The sequence below is a fragment of the Ips typographus genome, linkage group LG1 (genome assembly GCF_016097725.1).
Source record: "Ips typographus isolate SLU linkage group LG1, UJ_Ityp_2.0, whole genome shotgun sequence".
Taxonomy (NCBI): Eukaryota; Metazoa; Arthropoda; class Insecta; order Coleoptera; family Curculionidae; genus Ips; species Ips typographus.
This window is the reverse complement of record NC_138422.1, coordinates 19,411,124-19,424,798: the sequence shown is the minus strand read 5'-3', so window position 1 is coordinate 19,424,798 and position 13,675 is coordinate 19,411,124. Positions and strand designations below refer to the sequence as shown.

Here is a 13,675-nt window from a genome sequence, read left to right as displayed (position 1 = left end):
CCGCATTTGTTGCACCAGTGTTCAAGTTCATTTAGTGCCCCCTGTATGACATCCGACAAAGTTCCTGGAAACTTTCCTGAAACCATGATCGCAATGTCATCGGCATAGGCCACAACTTTAATACCTAGCTTTTCCATTCTCTGGAGAAAGCCGTTGAGGGTAAGGGTCCATAGTAGGGGTGAAAGCACTCCACCCTGCGGAGTCCCCCTGCTGACCTCTCTTTGTATTTGGCATCCAGAGATCTCTGCGTGTATCCTCCTGTTGCAGAGCATGTGGCTGACAAATTCAATGATTGGCTTGTCGATTCTAAGACTTTCCATTTCCCCTGTAACAGCACTGGGGATTATATTATTGAAAGCCCCCTCAATGTCTGAGAAGGCTATCAGTGAGTATTCGTTACAGTCTAGAGACTTTTCAACTTCCAGTACTAGCTCGTGGAGGGCTGTTTCTACTGACCTCCCCTTGCAGTAGGCATGTTGGGATTGGGAAAGTATTCCCTCCCCTAGCAGTGAGTCTCTAATATACGAGTCTACTAATCGTTCTAACGTTTTTAGTAGAAATGATGATAAGCTTATAGGCCTATAATCTTTGGGGGTACTGTGCGATTGTTTACCCCCTTTAGGGATGAAAACAACCTTTACCTCCTTCCATCTATTAGGTACATAAGTTAGGCTTAGGCAGGCCTTGTATATGACCTCTAACCATGGAATCACCAGTTTGGAGACTACCTGCATTTCCACTGGTGTAATATCATCTTTACCAGGTGATTTATAGGGTTGAAACTGTGCGATGGCCCACTCAATCCTTCTGGAGGTGACGATTGATGGGTTAATGTTTTGTTTGACTTTAGGATCTGCGGGTTCGCATTGCACACCTAGCTGTTGCCCAGGAAAGTGTGTGTCTACCAGCAGCTCGACAGTCTCTACGTCCGTGGTCGTCCATGTGCCATCAGGTTTGCTGAGATAGCTTGGCGCCACTGAGTTGGACGAGATGATTTTTCGTAGCCTATTGCCTTCTGCGGTGCTATCGATATTAGAACAAAATTCAGACCATGATTTGAATTTTGCGAGTCGAATTTGCTTTTTGAAGCTGTTCAGACCGGCTTTATAAGCGCCCCACTCATTGGTCTTCTTAGCTTCGTTGAACAGCTTTCTGCATTGTTTCCTGAGGTCACTGATTTCAGAAGACCACCAGGCCGGTTTGGGTTTTCCCCTGACTGTCTTCACCGGGCATGCTTTCTTCATCGCCTCGTTGAAAGTATCTGTGAGGCTTTCTACCAGCTGATCCAACTCGGCCCTAGAAGTGGGAGTGTCTGGTATCCCTGCCGGTAGAGCCTGAGAGAAGCGTTCTTTGTATATCGTCCAGTCCGTGTTACGCTTATTACGGAACTGTTTGACTGTTGGCCGAGGTGCGTCTATGTCAAATTCCAAGTATCGGTGATCTGACATGGAGTGGTCTTGTGATACTTTCCATGACCTTATCAGATTGGCAGCATGTTCGTTGGTCAATGTTATGTCCAGAACTTCCTGCCTTACGGATGTAATGAAAGTCGGCTCATTGCCTCTATTGCATATTTGAAGGTTGTTGCCTAGGATGTATTCTATAAGCGACTCACCTCTTTCGTTTGTGTCGATGCTGCCCCATATGGTATGGTGTGCGTTCGCATCGGCACCGATGACGACTGGTGTCCGCGTCTTCGCTGCCTCCAATAAGGCTGCTTGTAACGGTCTCGGTGGAAGAAGTTCTGTATCATGCGCCATGTATGATGACATGAACCATATACTAGCCGGACCTAGTTGCACCGCAGTGCACACGTTGTCCCTGTCACAAAAATTTGGTAAGGTAAATGAACTGTATTTCTTGTTGACAAGAATACATGCTCTAGGCGGCTCTTTACCTTGCAGGTATATGACGTTGTAGTCTTTCAGTTGAAGTCCGCAAACCCGCTGTTTATGCACCCAGGGTTCTTGGACTAAGATGATCTCCTCGCCGGTTTTAGCTAGGCGAAGGAGAAGTGCAGCTGATGCTGCTTTACTGTGGTGGAGATTTATCTGCAGGACCTTCATCCGCGACAGCCGTAGCTTCTCCGCTGGATGAGCCTAGCAACTCGTCCTCCTCCGCAGCGTTGAGACGGCACAGCATGTTTGCGGCCTCGGAGACGCCGCTTTTGCCGCCGTCGGATTCATCTGCGTCAGGCGTCGCCATCCTCTCCTCTTGGGGTATGGTGGTTTTGGCGTCTGAGTTGTAGATGAGGAGTTTCACCGACCCGAGTCCATAGTGGACCACCCCCTTGTTCTCCAAGATGGGGGCCGCCGACTCGTTGTTTATGATGACAACAACCTCTCGTCTTCCTCCTTTCTCTTCGCCGACCTTTGCCACCCTCCAGTCATGGGTTGGGAGGCTAGGGTTGCTGAGCTGAAGGAACTCAAGCATTTCTGCAGGGTCTGATGGCTCTGCCGGAAGCCAGGTCTTTGACCTTGGTCTGTGCGGGATGTTCTCCTGCGTCACAGCCTCTAGTCTTGAGCCTGGCCAGACTTCGCCAATTTTTGAGATCGCTTTCTCATACAGATCTGCAGATCTCTGGTCAGCGCACGATACTAATTTGACTCGGCCTTGAAACCAGCCTGCGTCCGTGCATTGAGGGGGTGCTCCCGGATTTTCTCTGAGGAGCTCCTTAAATTGTTTTAGGAGAGCCATCTCGACCATCATCCATTTTGCTGGAGTGATGTTGCCGTCCTGATGGCCTCGGTCAATAACTGCCCTGACAAGGTGGCTTTTTACGACCGCGCTGTAAGGGCGTTTGGGCGAGGGTCCCATGTTGGGCTTCTTCGCTCTTTGATCGCTCTGCTCTCCCGATCGCTGCCGCTTAGCTGCTGGTTTAGCTGCAGTTTCAGCGTCAGTTTTCCGGGGTCGCGCGGCGGCTTTTGCCACAACTTCTCGAGCCCATTCTCTCGAGGCCAGTTGTTTTTCCGACATCTCCTTCTCGGGTATGTCCTTCATTTTTTCCAGTAGACGATAGGCCGCTCTCCGGTCCCTATACGCCTGCAAGGAAGGGTTCACCGTCTTGGGCTTGCCGATTCCACTCGACCCTGCGGTCGGGGTGGGCGGGTTCTTCAAGCCGGTGTTTTGAGTGGCCGTGGCCGAAGGGCGCCTCCCTTCACGGGTGGGCGCTGTGGTTGGAGCAGAAGCCCCAGATTGCCTCCCTTCGCGGGTGGGCGCTGTGGTTGGGGCAAGAGCCCCGGATTGCCTCCCTTGACGGGTGGGCGGTTTGTTTTTGTTTTTGTTTTGGTTGTCCATAGTGTTCCCACGATTAGCAAGGGAAGGGTAGTCCGCCGCGGCAGAGCCCCGCATGCCGCGGTAAGGGGTCTAATACTATGGGGTGTCCCCTGGTGTCCCAAAGGAATCGTTTGCGACACACATATTTTACAACCCTGTGCCAGTCAGCCCTCGGCACGATGTCTTCCACCTTGGCTTGGGTTGTTGCCTTCCGCGTTAGTCACCCCGACTCTCTTGTTGGGGGTTGGTTACCCGATCTCAAAAGAGTCAGGGGTCCAGGAGCCACCACGTGGAGGTGCGGAGAGGACTTCGACCCCCAAATGAATAATAACAAAAGTAAAACGTACGGTTAATAAAAAAACAAACAAAACTAAACGGACAAGTAATTACCTATTTATCCGTTCTATGAACTGTTAAGGAATTAACTGATATCCCTGTATAGGAGTAGAAATTAGTTATTTTCCTACGATCGTGCGGAAAAGTGTACTTTGCCGGTATATGTCATTACTGGCCTCACGACGGTTTTGTAGATCGTCGACTTAGTATCCGTTCTCATACTTTTATTGCACCATATTGTATTCAGAAAGCCAGCTATTCTAATTGCTTTTGTTGTTTGGTCACTCACCTCTGCTACAATATCTCCAAAGCCGGAAAATTCTAAGGTAGTTACATTTTCTGCTCGATTACTTTACCGTCAACTTCAAGTTTGCGTCTTGGCTGTTAGGTTGAATAAGTATATTGTAAGCCATCTTCATTTCCTGCAATAAGTGCAGGAATCCCTAATATAATCCTAAATATCTGCATCCCACATTTTGTATCCCTCTAGCCCTCAAATAATTTTGAGATTGATGTGACTGTGATTCATTTCAATTCCGAAATAGGGAAGGGCAGATCTGAGTTGAAGACTTGTTTGGATCTTTCGGATTGGAAGATTGAAATGAGAGAGGCGACCGACTATTCCAATTCTGTAAAGAAGATATTTGGTTCAGTTTAACACCTCGTGGCCTCTACACGTGAATCTCTCCGGCAACTAGGATAACTGCCAGAATGTTCAAAGACTGAGCTGAGCGAGAATTATAATAGCAAAGAACATAAAAAACTGAAAGAAACAGCAGGAAATCGCCAAAATAGAAATTTCTCTATAATAAACAGTGAGAAAAACGAACGCACGTGGCATCAACACACGGAAAGTAATATGTGAAAAATAATATTTAAAACCTATCCTCAGATAAAATAACTTTTGAGGAAAGACTCATAATGTTTGAGAAGGAATTTGTCATAGCACAGCACAATAAATTAGTAACAATACTGAAAATGGAAAAAAAATTAAAATGGTGTTTTTGACTGAAAAAGTTGTAAAAGTTGGTAATACTGTAACTCGTTGAATTAGTCTTAATTACTTTTAAACCACGGCAAACAAAGAGGAGATGGTTGGATAATGTAAAGAGAATAGCGGGAGGAAGATGGTACCATATAGCGAAAGACAGAACAGCATGAAAACAAATGAAAGAGGCATTTGTTCAGGAGTGGACAGAAAATGACTGATAAAGAAGAAGAAGAAGAAGAATACTCTTAAAATCTGAAGTAATGTACAGAATGACGCCTTTATGAACCACCTTGTATATCCAAAGATAAAAACTATGATAAATAAATAATAATATAGATAAACTATGCATCTCAATATTCTCTAAAACTTTTTGTATTTAACATTTTTTTTTATGTTTTGAAACTAATGAGATAATAAACTTTACTCTATCGTTGACTCACCCTGTACATACATAAACGATTATGGTGACTTTCTTTAGACTTAGATGAAATTGACCCTGCCGACACTACAGTGAGTTTTATTTATGGAATTATAGTAGAATTCGATTGGGCAGAGTAATTAGCCAATAAATGCAAACGTCAAGTGACTATCTTAGATTATGTTACTTCATTTGATATTATATTAAAATAAAAAAAGGGAAAACAAATAGAATTTGCATTTTGCAAATACAACACAGTGAGGAACATCAATTTATATTAGTTATTATACAATATGTATTTCACGCGTCGTGTCTGCGTAATAAAAATATAACAAGTAGCCATAATATTAAAAATATTAAAATAATCAAATTGTTATGAAAATTAATTCTAACATAACTTGGTCTTAACAATTATGCTTATAATTTAATATGAACAAATATTAAAGACCACAGGAATCCTAAAATAACCATAAAATTGGATAGATTGCTTGTAGCACTGGTACCGGAAATAATGGGCTCGGTAGTAGTGACATTAGAATCGATGATATCAGTTGTGTTTGAAGCTGGTAATTCCGACCCATCTTCCGTATCTCCACAAACTGAAAAAAATAGTTTTAAAATTTCTAATTGTTATAATTTTTTATTATAATAATTGAATTATTGCATTCAGATCTTATTAAAATTAGTTTTATAATTTGATGTTAAGCCATCATCAAAAATTTGAAAAAAGTTCCTTTCGAATCAATCAAGATTAATTTACCGTAAAAGCAAACTGCTGTACAAGGTGCTGCATTTTCGATGGTTTTACGGGGTACAGAGAAAACGGTAATAGATAGAAAAAAAGTAGCATACGTGTTCTGATCTCTTTTTCTGAGCTGAGATAACTGGCTAAAGTGGGCGGCGCAAACTTCTTTTGTTTCAAAGATACAGGGGGTTTTCGAAAATTGGGAATTTTTTAACCTCTTCAGAATTTCAGTTGCTCTTAAAGTTATCAAAAAAGGGAGAACGGTTCTCGGTAGAAGTTTTCATGTAGAATCCAATGGCGTAGTCAGTTTTTTTCTATTCCGTTTAGTTTCTGACATATGACAGTAAGTTACATTTTTTTTAATGGAACATCCTATATATTTTTACATCATTTAATTCTGTTGATTTTTACCTTTTCAACGGTGTATTACAACATATAAGATTGTAGAGGTTAAAAAAAAGTCCTTTGCTAAGCTAAAAAAAGGCCAATATCTAAAATACCAAACAAAATCGGAAATCATATAAACTAACACATCAGTACAATAAATATTTTTAATAAATCGTATTAAAAATCTAAGTTACAAACAGTTCTACCGTCACTTTAATAAGAAAAGTGGCCATTTCTATTTTCTACTATTTTTAAGTAGGAAGTTCAAAAAACTGTTTATAAACGATATGTAACATGTTAATATGAACATATCCAAATTTTGTTTCGACTGTGGGTATTTGTATACATATTATTTAGCTCTTTTTTGTTAAGGAAACGCTTTTTTTCTTATTACCAAGATTACAAACTTATATGTTTTAATACACCGTTGAAAAAGTAAAAATCAACAGAATTTAATGAACTAAAAATATAGAGGGTGTTCCATTTAAAAAAATATAACTTAGTGTCATATGTCAGAAACTAAGGAGGAGGTTCAAAAATTACCAATTTTCGAAAACTCCCCGTATCTTTGAAACAAAAGAAGTTTGCGCCTCCCACTCTTCGCCAGTCATCTCAGCTCAGAAAAAGAGATCAGAACACGTATGCTGCTTTTTTTCTATCTATTACCGTTTTCTCTGTACCCCGTAAAACCATCGAAAATGCAGCACCCTGTACATTTAAAACGCATAATGAAAATGTGTAGCTTATAATTGATGCCAAATACCTTCTAATGAAAAGTAACTGATTGATCTTTGGACAATCTGGACAGACCATTAGATGCTCTTAATTCGGCAAGAAAATTAATAAAGGGTATATTCTTTTCACTCTCGGAAAACGTTTTAGCTGATTTTTTTAAACAGTATTTTGCAGTGTACTAATTTAGGTACAGGGTCTTTCACTAGAGACTGACGAACCCCCTCTTTTTGGGCTTCCCTGTATGTAATTAAAGAAACTGAGATAGCCATTTGATGTAACCTTCAAATAGAAGAGCTACAGCCAATAATGGTGTTTTTTCTAATGGATCACCCGGTATATTTAACTATTTTCGGAATGTGCTCGAAATTCTGCAAATATGATTACAAAAAATAAATAAAATTCTGATTCTTCGGGCCCCGACACTTACTTGATAAATTGACAAATATATCTTTGATGAGCACTAGGGTTGACAACATCTCCTCTTTTCATCCAAGTATTATTATTATCCAACATCACTATCATTAAGTGCTGCTTTTTTTCATAAAACATAACATTGGTAGTAGAAAAAAGTGCTGTGAGTGGTAGTGCAAATAACTATTCCTCAATGGACATTGGCTGCTGATGCTATCAATGCAGGAGACTCTCTTTTCTGACTTTCTGAACCTAATTGGTTAAATCCCAGTTCGACAATCAAAAGCTAACCATGGTTTAACGCTAATCTTTGGTTAAATTTCATACCTCGAATATTGATATAGGAAAATACGTTTTATCTACATCAAGAGTTTGGACAGATACACATATAGGTTATTGGTATCTAACATCAACTTGATGATGGTTCTGGAGTGCCTAGGAAAGCTCAATGATCTAGGAAGGAACAACAAGGTAACCCTCCTCTGGGTTCCGGGGCACGTCGGAGTAGAGGGTAACGAACAAGCAGATACTCTGGCACGAAAAGGAGCATCAGCGCCTCTGATCGAGCCAGAACCATTCTGCGGCCTTGGAAAAGCATATGTCCAGGAAGTACTTAATAAAGCTGAAGAAGAACTGAGGGCAACGCACTGGCAAAGACTTCCAGGACTGAGGCCGGCCAAAAATCTCCTCGGCAATTTTAACCGAGCAAGATCGAAAACACTGATTAACCTCAGCAAAATTAGTCTCAAGGCATTAATGGGGTTTCTAACGAGTCATTGTCGACTCAGAGAACACCTAAGGAAGCTAGGTCTAAAAGAGGACAGTATATTGGTATGACATCTTGCTGGAGTGTTATGCTGTACGCCACAGAAGATTAAACACACTGGGATTACCCCAGCTGGCTGTGGAAGAAATACCTCGAACAGACCCACTCAATATCCTGAAATTCCTAAAGGAACTAAATCTTGAGGGGGCTGCTATGAACAAGGAAACCTTGAGATAGCAGAAGAAGATGGGGTACAATAGATCTAATCAGGTCGCAGTACATCTGTGACCATCCACACCTACCATTACCATTAGGTTATTGGTGGAATAGCCCTGTATCGTACTGGTAAAATTGGGCTTTAGTAGTAGAGATTACGCAGATTCCTCAAATTGCCGATCTTGATCGCAACTGTTGAAAATGTGGTTAAGCACAGAACTACTAGTTCTTTGAGCCAATCTAAGGACAACGTCTCAAGCCATGTTTGACCTCTTGTCAAAGCTTTTGATACACTGAACCAGCACAAGTCTTATGCGACTAGGGATGGGCTTAGAAGTGATTTCTTAGTCACAGTTCCGCCCTGTGGCTGCTCTAACCGAAGGAACAGTGACAAAAATCTGCTATTTTGATACAGATGTGGCAAACTTGTTCTTGGAGATATGTCGGTTTGTCTTTTTACGTTTTACTTATGTAGAAGGTGTCCCATTCTTTAATAATTCCACTTAATTAAAATTATCACGTTCTCCTTTGCCATAAAGCAGCGTAATAAAATAATAGCGAACATTTGCTCTTTGCCTGTTTGAACATCCGTTCTTCGTTACCTCAGTTCGATTGAAACTGCTCTTCACAAAAACAAAACGATTCACTTTCGACAAGGATTTTTCATCGCTTTAGTAGGCTTAGAAACTTCTTAACTTTTGACACTGTTTGCTGACGACACCACCATTCTGTAGAGAAACAGCGGCTGAAAGAACTTTTTCCAGGATATTGCTTCTATAAAGTGGTGGATAAAGTGGTTCTCAATAAAACAACCACATCAGAAATTACATTCTAAATATATGAAAATCGCCAGAAGTTATACAATTATCAAGATTTTTTTGATATTAGTAACTACTTTGCTAACTATCTTAGATTATCCTAAATCTATTAATATCACAATACCTTTTTGGAAGAAAAGAACTCCCAGGACAAATAATAATCCGTAATACAGCTTCATAGCGGAACTTTTGATATTATTTTGCAAAATAAAATTCACCTTGCACACTCAATTATTGCAACTAGAAAGAATTGAGAAAACTTTGAATGTTGTTCCAAGTCTCAATTTATATACAGTGTATCAGTAAAATCAAATTACCATAGCATACAGAGTGAGTCAAATGAAACGCACCACACTCTAGAATAATTGTCTCATATTCGAAAAACTAGTTCCAAAATTTGTTTAGTATATATTTTGTTCTCATAAATTTTATGTGAAATTGTTTAGATAACGTGAAAACCAAATTCACAAAAATGGAGCTACATACATTCAATCGTTTCACTCTGTATAGTTAAGATAAACCAATATGCCGATTTTAAACCTCGTTTAATCTGTCTTTGTAAATATTAATTCAATTCTGAATTAATCTGTAACTAATTAAGGAAAAAATGTAGTAGCAAACTTAAGATAATCCGCCAGAAAGCCGAAGGATAATCTTTCTCCATCTTAAGTTTAATTTTTATCAGTCAGAGTGAAGTATAGTTTGTAACCTTTATTTGTGTACAGAAAAGTTGAACAACAGGATCAAATTAATGACTCATATGAGACTTCATGTTTAATTCTAAGGCATTCTATGGGAAAATTTTTAGATAAATGTATTCCAAATAACATGTCTTATCTAATGATATTGATAAAACGTTATTGATTTTTTTTAACATATTGTCATTAAGCTCTACTTGTTGCTTTCCACCTCTCTTAGTTGTTAACCGGTTGGTATAGCGTCAAATTACACTTTTGCAACATTTGAGCATTGACACAAATGAATCCTGCACGTCTGATGCCTCGATACACCTTGAAACAGACAGCTTCCTATGATTTTCCCAGTTTTCCATATATTTTTAGTAATATAATATAAGATAACCTCGAAGGTCATATCGAAATTAAAGACAAACAGCAAGGATTTCGGAGAAATAGGTCAACAACTGACACCTTACTTATCCTACCCCAAGTAAAAGAAAAAAGCATTAGAATTCAACACCCCCACTTTTGCATGTTTTATCGATTTAAGCAAAGCATTTGACCGTGTACGACTGGAAGACATAATCAACATCTTCAAGAAAAACTGATCCTCGGCAAGAATTACAAAAACAGTATGCTGCCTAAACACAGGCAACCACCCGAATTAAGGTTGGTCATAAAAAACAAATAACATACCCATATCATATGGTACAAGACAAGGCGATAACATCATAGGGTAGAAGTCAGTGGCTTGGGAATGGAGTATAGGATCAACAGAAAACCCATTAGCATAATTTGCTACGCTGATGACGCAACCATATTGGCAGAAACGGAGGGCAATCTGCAAAGACAACTTCACAGATCAGGTCAGAACATAATTTGACATTTGCTAGGGAACTAACGTGATGTAAGTCGGTTATAAATAATGAAATTGTCGAACAGATCACAACTTTTAGTTACCTTGGAGCTGATATTAATTAAAGATCTAAAATTCCAGATCAACAAAGCCTCGGTAACATCAGGTTGTTGAAAAGACGTCATATGGAACAACAAACATATTATGAGCATTGACAGCATAGAATGTTCTAATATACAAAACAGGCGTACGACTAACCTATGGCATCGAGATTCTAGCAGAAACAAAAAATCAAAAAGTATGTTAAGAACCGCAGAGATAAAAACCCTAAGGTCAATAGCGGGAAAAACACTACGAGACAGAGTGAAGAGCGCAACAGTAAGAGAGACCTGCAAGTTAGAGGATATAATCAGATGGGGACGAAAGCGTACAAGATACTGACGGGACCATGTAGGAAGAATGGACCCCGAGAGGGATTAAGGAACTTTTAAGAGATTAGCCAAGATTGTGCTGGAAATTCAGGGGATAAAAGACCAATGGGTCCAAAAAAAAGATGGAAAGATAGTTAAACATCTGTATCACAGGACAATCAAAAGTATACAGAAAGGGAAACTAAAATTACCATATTTTTATACAAAAGTCGAAGGATGTTAGATTTAATTAATATCTTTCTGGCTATTTTATATGGACCTTTTCTTATTAGACCATGTAGAATGATCTTTTCTAACATTTACTCGCAAGTATATTTAAGGTTACAATAAATAAATAAATTAACCGTAATATAACATTTTTCAGTTTTTTCTTACTTCCAGAGATATTCGCATTGAACGTTTTTAAATTGACACCCTATACAGGTGTGGTAAAACTAAAACTGGCCATAGGAAAACCGTGTAACTGACAAGGAAATATAAATAATTAATAAATAGATAGAATAAATATAAATAGTACGCAAAAACTTAGGGGAAATTTTGCCAGAAGCTGAACGTTCGGACTACATTGAACGCTGAATTTGGCTCGTTCGTGATTAATCTGTGCCTTTTAAGTCTTTCGTCTCAAAACCGGCAAAGATGGATTGCGGTGTTGTTCTAGTCTGCATAATTGTTACATTGGATGCTGAATTTGGCTCGTTTATGGCATATCTGTGCCAAAAGTATTATTTTGTCTCAAAGCCGGCAAAGATCGATTCCGGTGTTGTTCTAGTTTGCATAATTGTTACTTTTGAACAATTCCACGTCGAAGAATCTGAATTCATCCGCTGGATTAGTTACATAATTTTGTTATTGACCTAATCGCACTAAGTTTTTAAACAATTGTACACAGAAACCTTTATCGAAAACACATCATCAAATAAACGGAAATGATAAGGAGCCATTAAGAAACTTAAAAATAACAAAGCGGCAGGCTATGATGATCTCCTATCAGAAAGTCTAAAACATAGAGGGGACGATCTAGCCATACAAATACATAGCCTCGTGCAACAGAGTTGGAATCAAGAAATCATTCCCGACGAATGGAAGGAAGGCGTTATCATCCCACTCCACAAAAAAGGGGACCAAATGCAGTGTAAAAATTACCGAGGTATTGCCCTGCTGAGTCACGTCTACAAAGTATTCTCAAACATTCTGCTTCAACGTCTCTCTCCATATACCGAGGAGATTATCGGAGACTATCAATGCGGCTTTCATCAAATGTTGGGAGTTTAACAGGAACCTGCACACCCTTTTCATAGGCTTTAAACAAGCATATGACAGTGTTATTAGAGTAAGATTGTGGGAGGCTAAGAAGAAGCTCATAGAATAGGTCTACGAGTAAATGAAGGAAAGACCAAATACATGCATGTCTCCCGCAACTCTGCGCGAGGCAGAGTCAGGCAGAACGTCACAATGGACGTCTATAATTTTAAGCATGGGGAAACCTTGAAGTACATGGGCGCAGTGATAACGGCAGACAATAATATGCAGGAAGAGATTAAATAGCGAATCATACAGCAGCATTTGCAGTACAAACCCTGCTAAAACCAAAATGTATCACAAGAAAAGCCAAAACCGGAATCTATCAAACAATACGACCAGTAGCAGCATACGCCAGTGAAACATGGACACTGACAGTTCGCGACACAGAGCTCCTAAGAAGGTTTGGGAGAAAGATCCTGCGCATGATATATGATCCCGTTCGAGACCCTGAAACCGACATACAGTGTGACCCATTTAGAATGGAAACACCCCTATAAAATTTTAGGTTATTAACCGATTTCAATGATTTTTTTTTTGAAATAATTAGGAATGAAATGTCTATTATGGGAGAAAATTTTAAATATTTATTTCAGTTTTCAGGTCATATTACGAGACTTTTTCTTTATAGAAAATGGAGAATTTTTATTAGCGATTTTTTTATTGAAAAAATTACTACGCCACTGGATCTATAGTGCTTTCAAATAGCTGTGACCAAATTTTTTTTTAATTTTTTTTTTTGATTTTTTTTTTGATTTTTTTTTTTTTTTGATTTTTTTTTAATTTTTTTTTTTGATTTTTTTTTTTTAGAAATTAATTTATTAATAAGTAATAATAAACAAATAAATAGTAACACCATTTCTATGGCAACAGTTGATGCAGGGTGTTCTTTTGTGACCGTTAGCTTAGAGGATTTTTGAATTTTAATTTGTCATAACTTTGTTATTAATGAATGGATTTTCATGAAATTTTGGTCACAGCTATTTGAAAGCACTATAGATCCAGTGGCGTAGTAATTTTTTCAATAAAAAAATCGCTAATAAAAATTCTCCATTTTCTATCAAGAAAAAGTATCGTAATATGACCTGAAAACTGAAATAAATATTTAAAATTTTCTCCCGTAATAGACATTTCATTCCTAATTATTTCAAAAAAAAAATCATTGGAATCGGTCAATAACCTAAAATTTTATAGGGGTGTTTCCATTCTAAATGGGTCACACTGTATAAGATGAGAAGCAATGCTGAGCTTGCCTAAATATATCAAAGCCCCGACATCATTCAGGAGATAAAGTCCGGCAGGCTAAGATGGAC

The 13,675-nt window shown here is 38.9% G+C and overlaps 2 protein-coding genes and 1 long non-coding RNA gene across 3 annotated transcripts in view; 1 reads left to right on the top strand and 2 right to left on the bottom strand.

Annotated features, from left to right (window-relative positions):
* The window catches only part of LOC145731918 (trissin receptor-like), a 394,457-nt gene that overhangs the window by 272,611 nt on the left and 108,171 nt on the right, over nucleotides 1-13,675 (top strand). The gene's annotated exons all lie outside the window — the stretch shown is intronic.
* LOC145729678 (uncharacterized) lies at nucleotides 1,653-3,584 on the bottom strand. The gene is made up of 2 exons (XM_081980537.1): nucleotides 1,898-3,584; nucleotides 1,653-1,821 (listed from the first exon to the last, which is right to left on the bottom strand). The coding sequence occupies exon 1, from the start codon at nucleotides 3,349-3,351 to the stop codon at nucleotides 2,032-2,034; it is 1,320 nt and encodes a 439-aa protein (XP_081836663.1). The 5' UTR covers nucleotides 3,352-3,584; the 3' UTR covers nucleotides 1,653-1,821; nucleotides 1,898-2,031.
* Nucleotides 5,280-11,513, bottom strand: LOC145730921 (uncharacterized). The gene is made up of 2 exons (XR_014178711.1): nucleotides 9,224-11,513; nucleotides 5,280-5,620 (listed from the first exon to the last, which is right to left on the bottom strand). It is a non-coding gene; the product is annotated as an uncharacterized LOC145730921 (long non-coding RNA).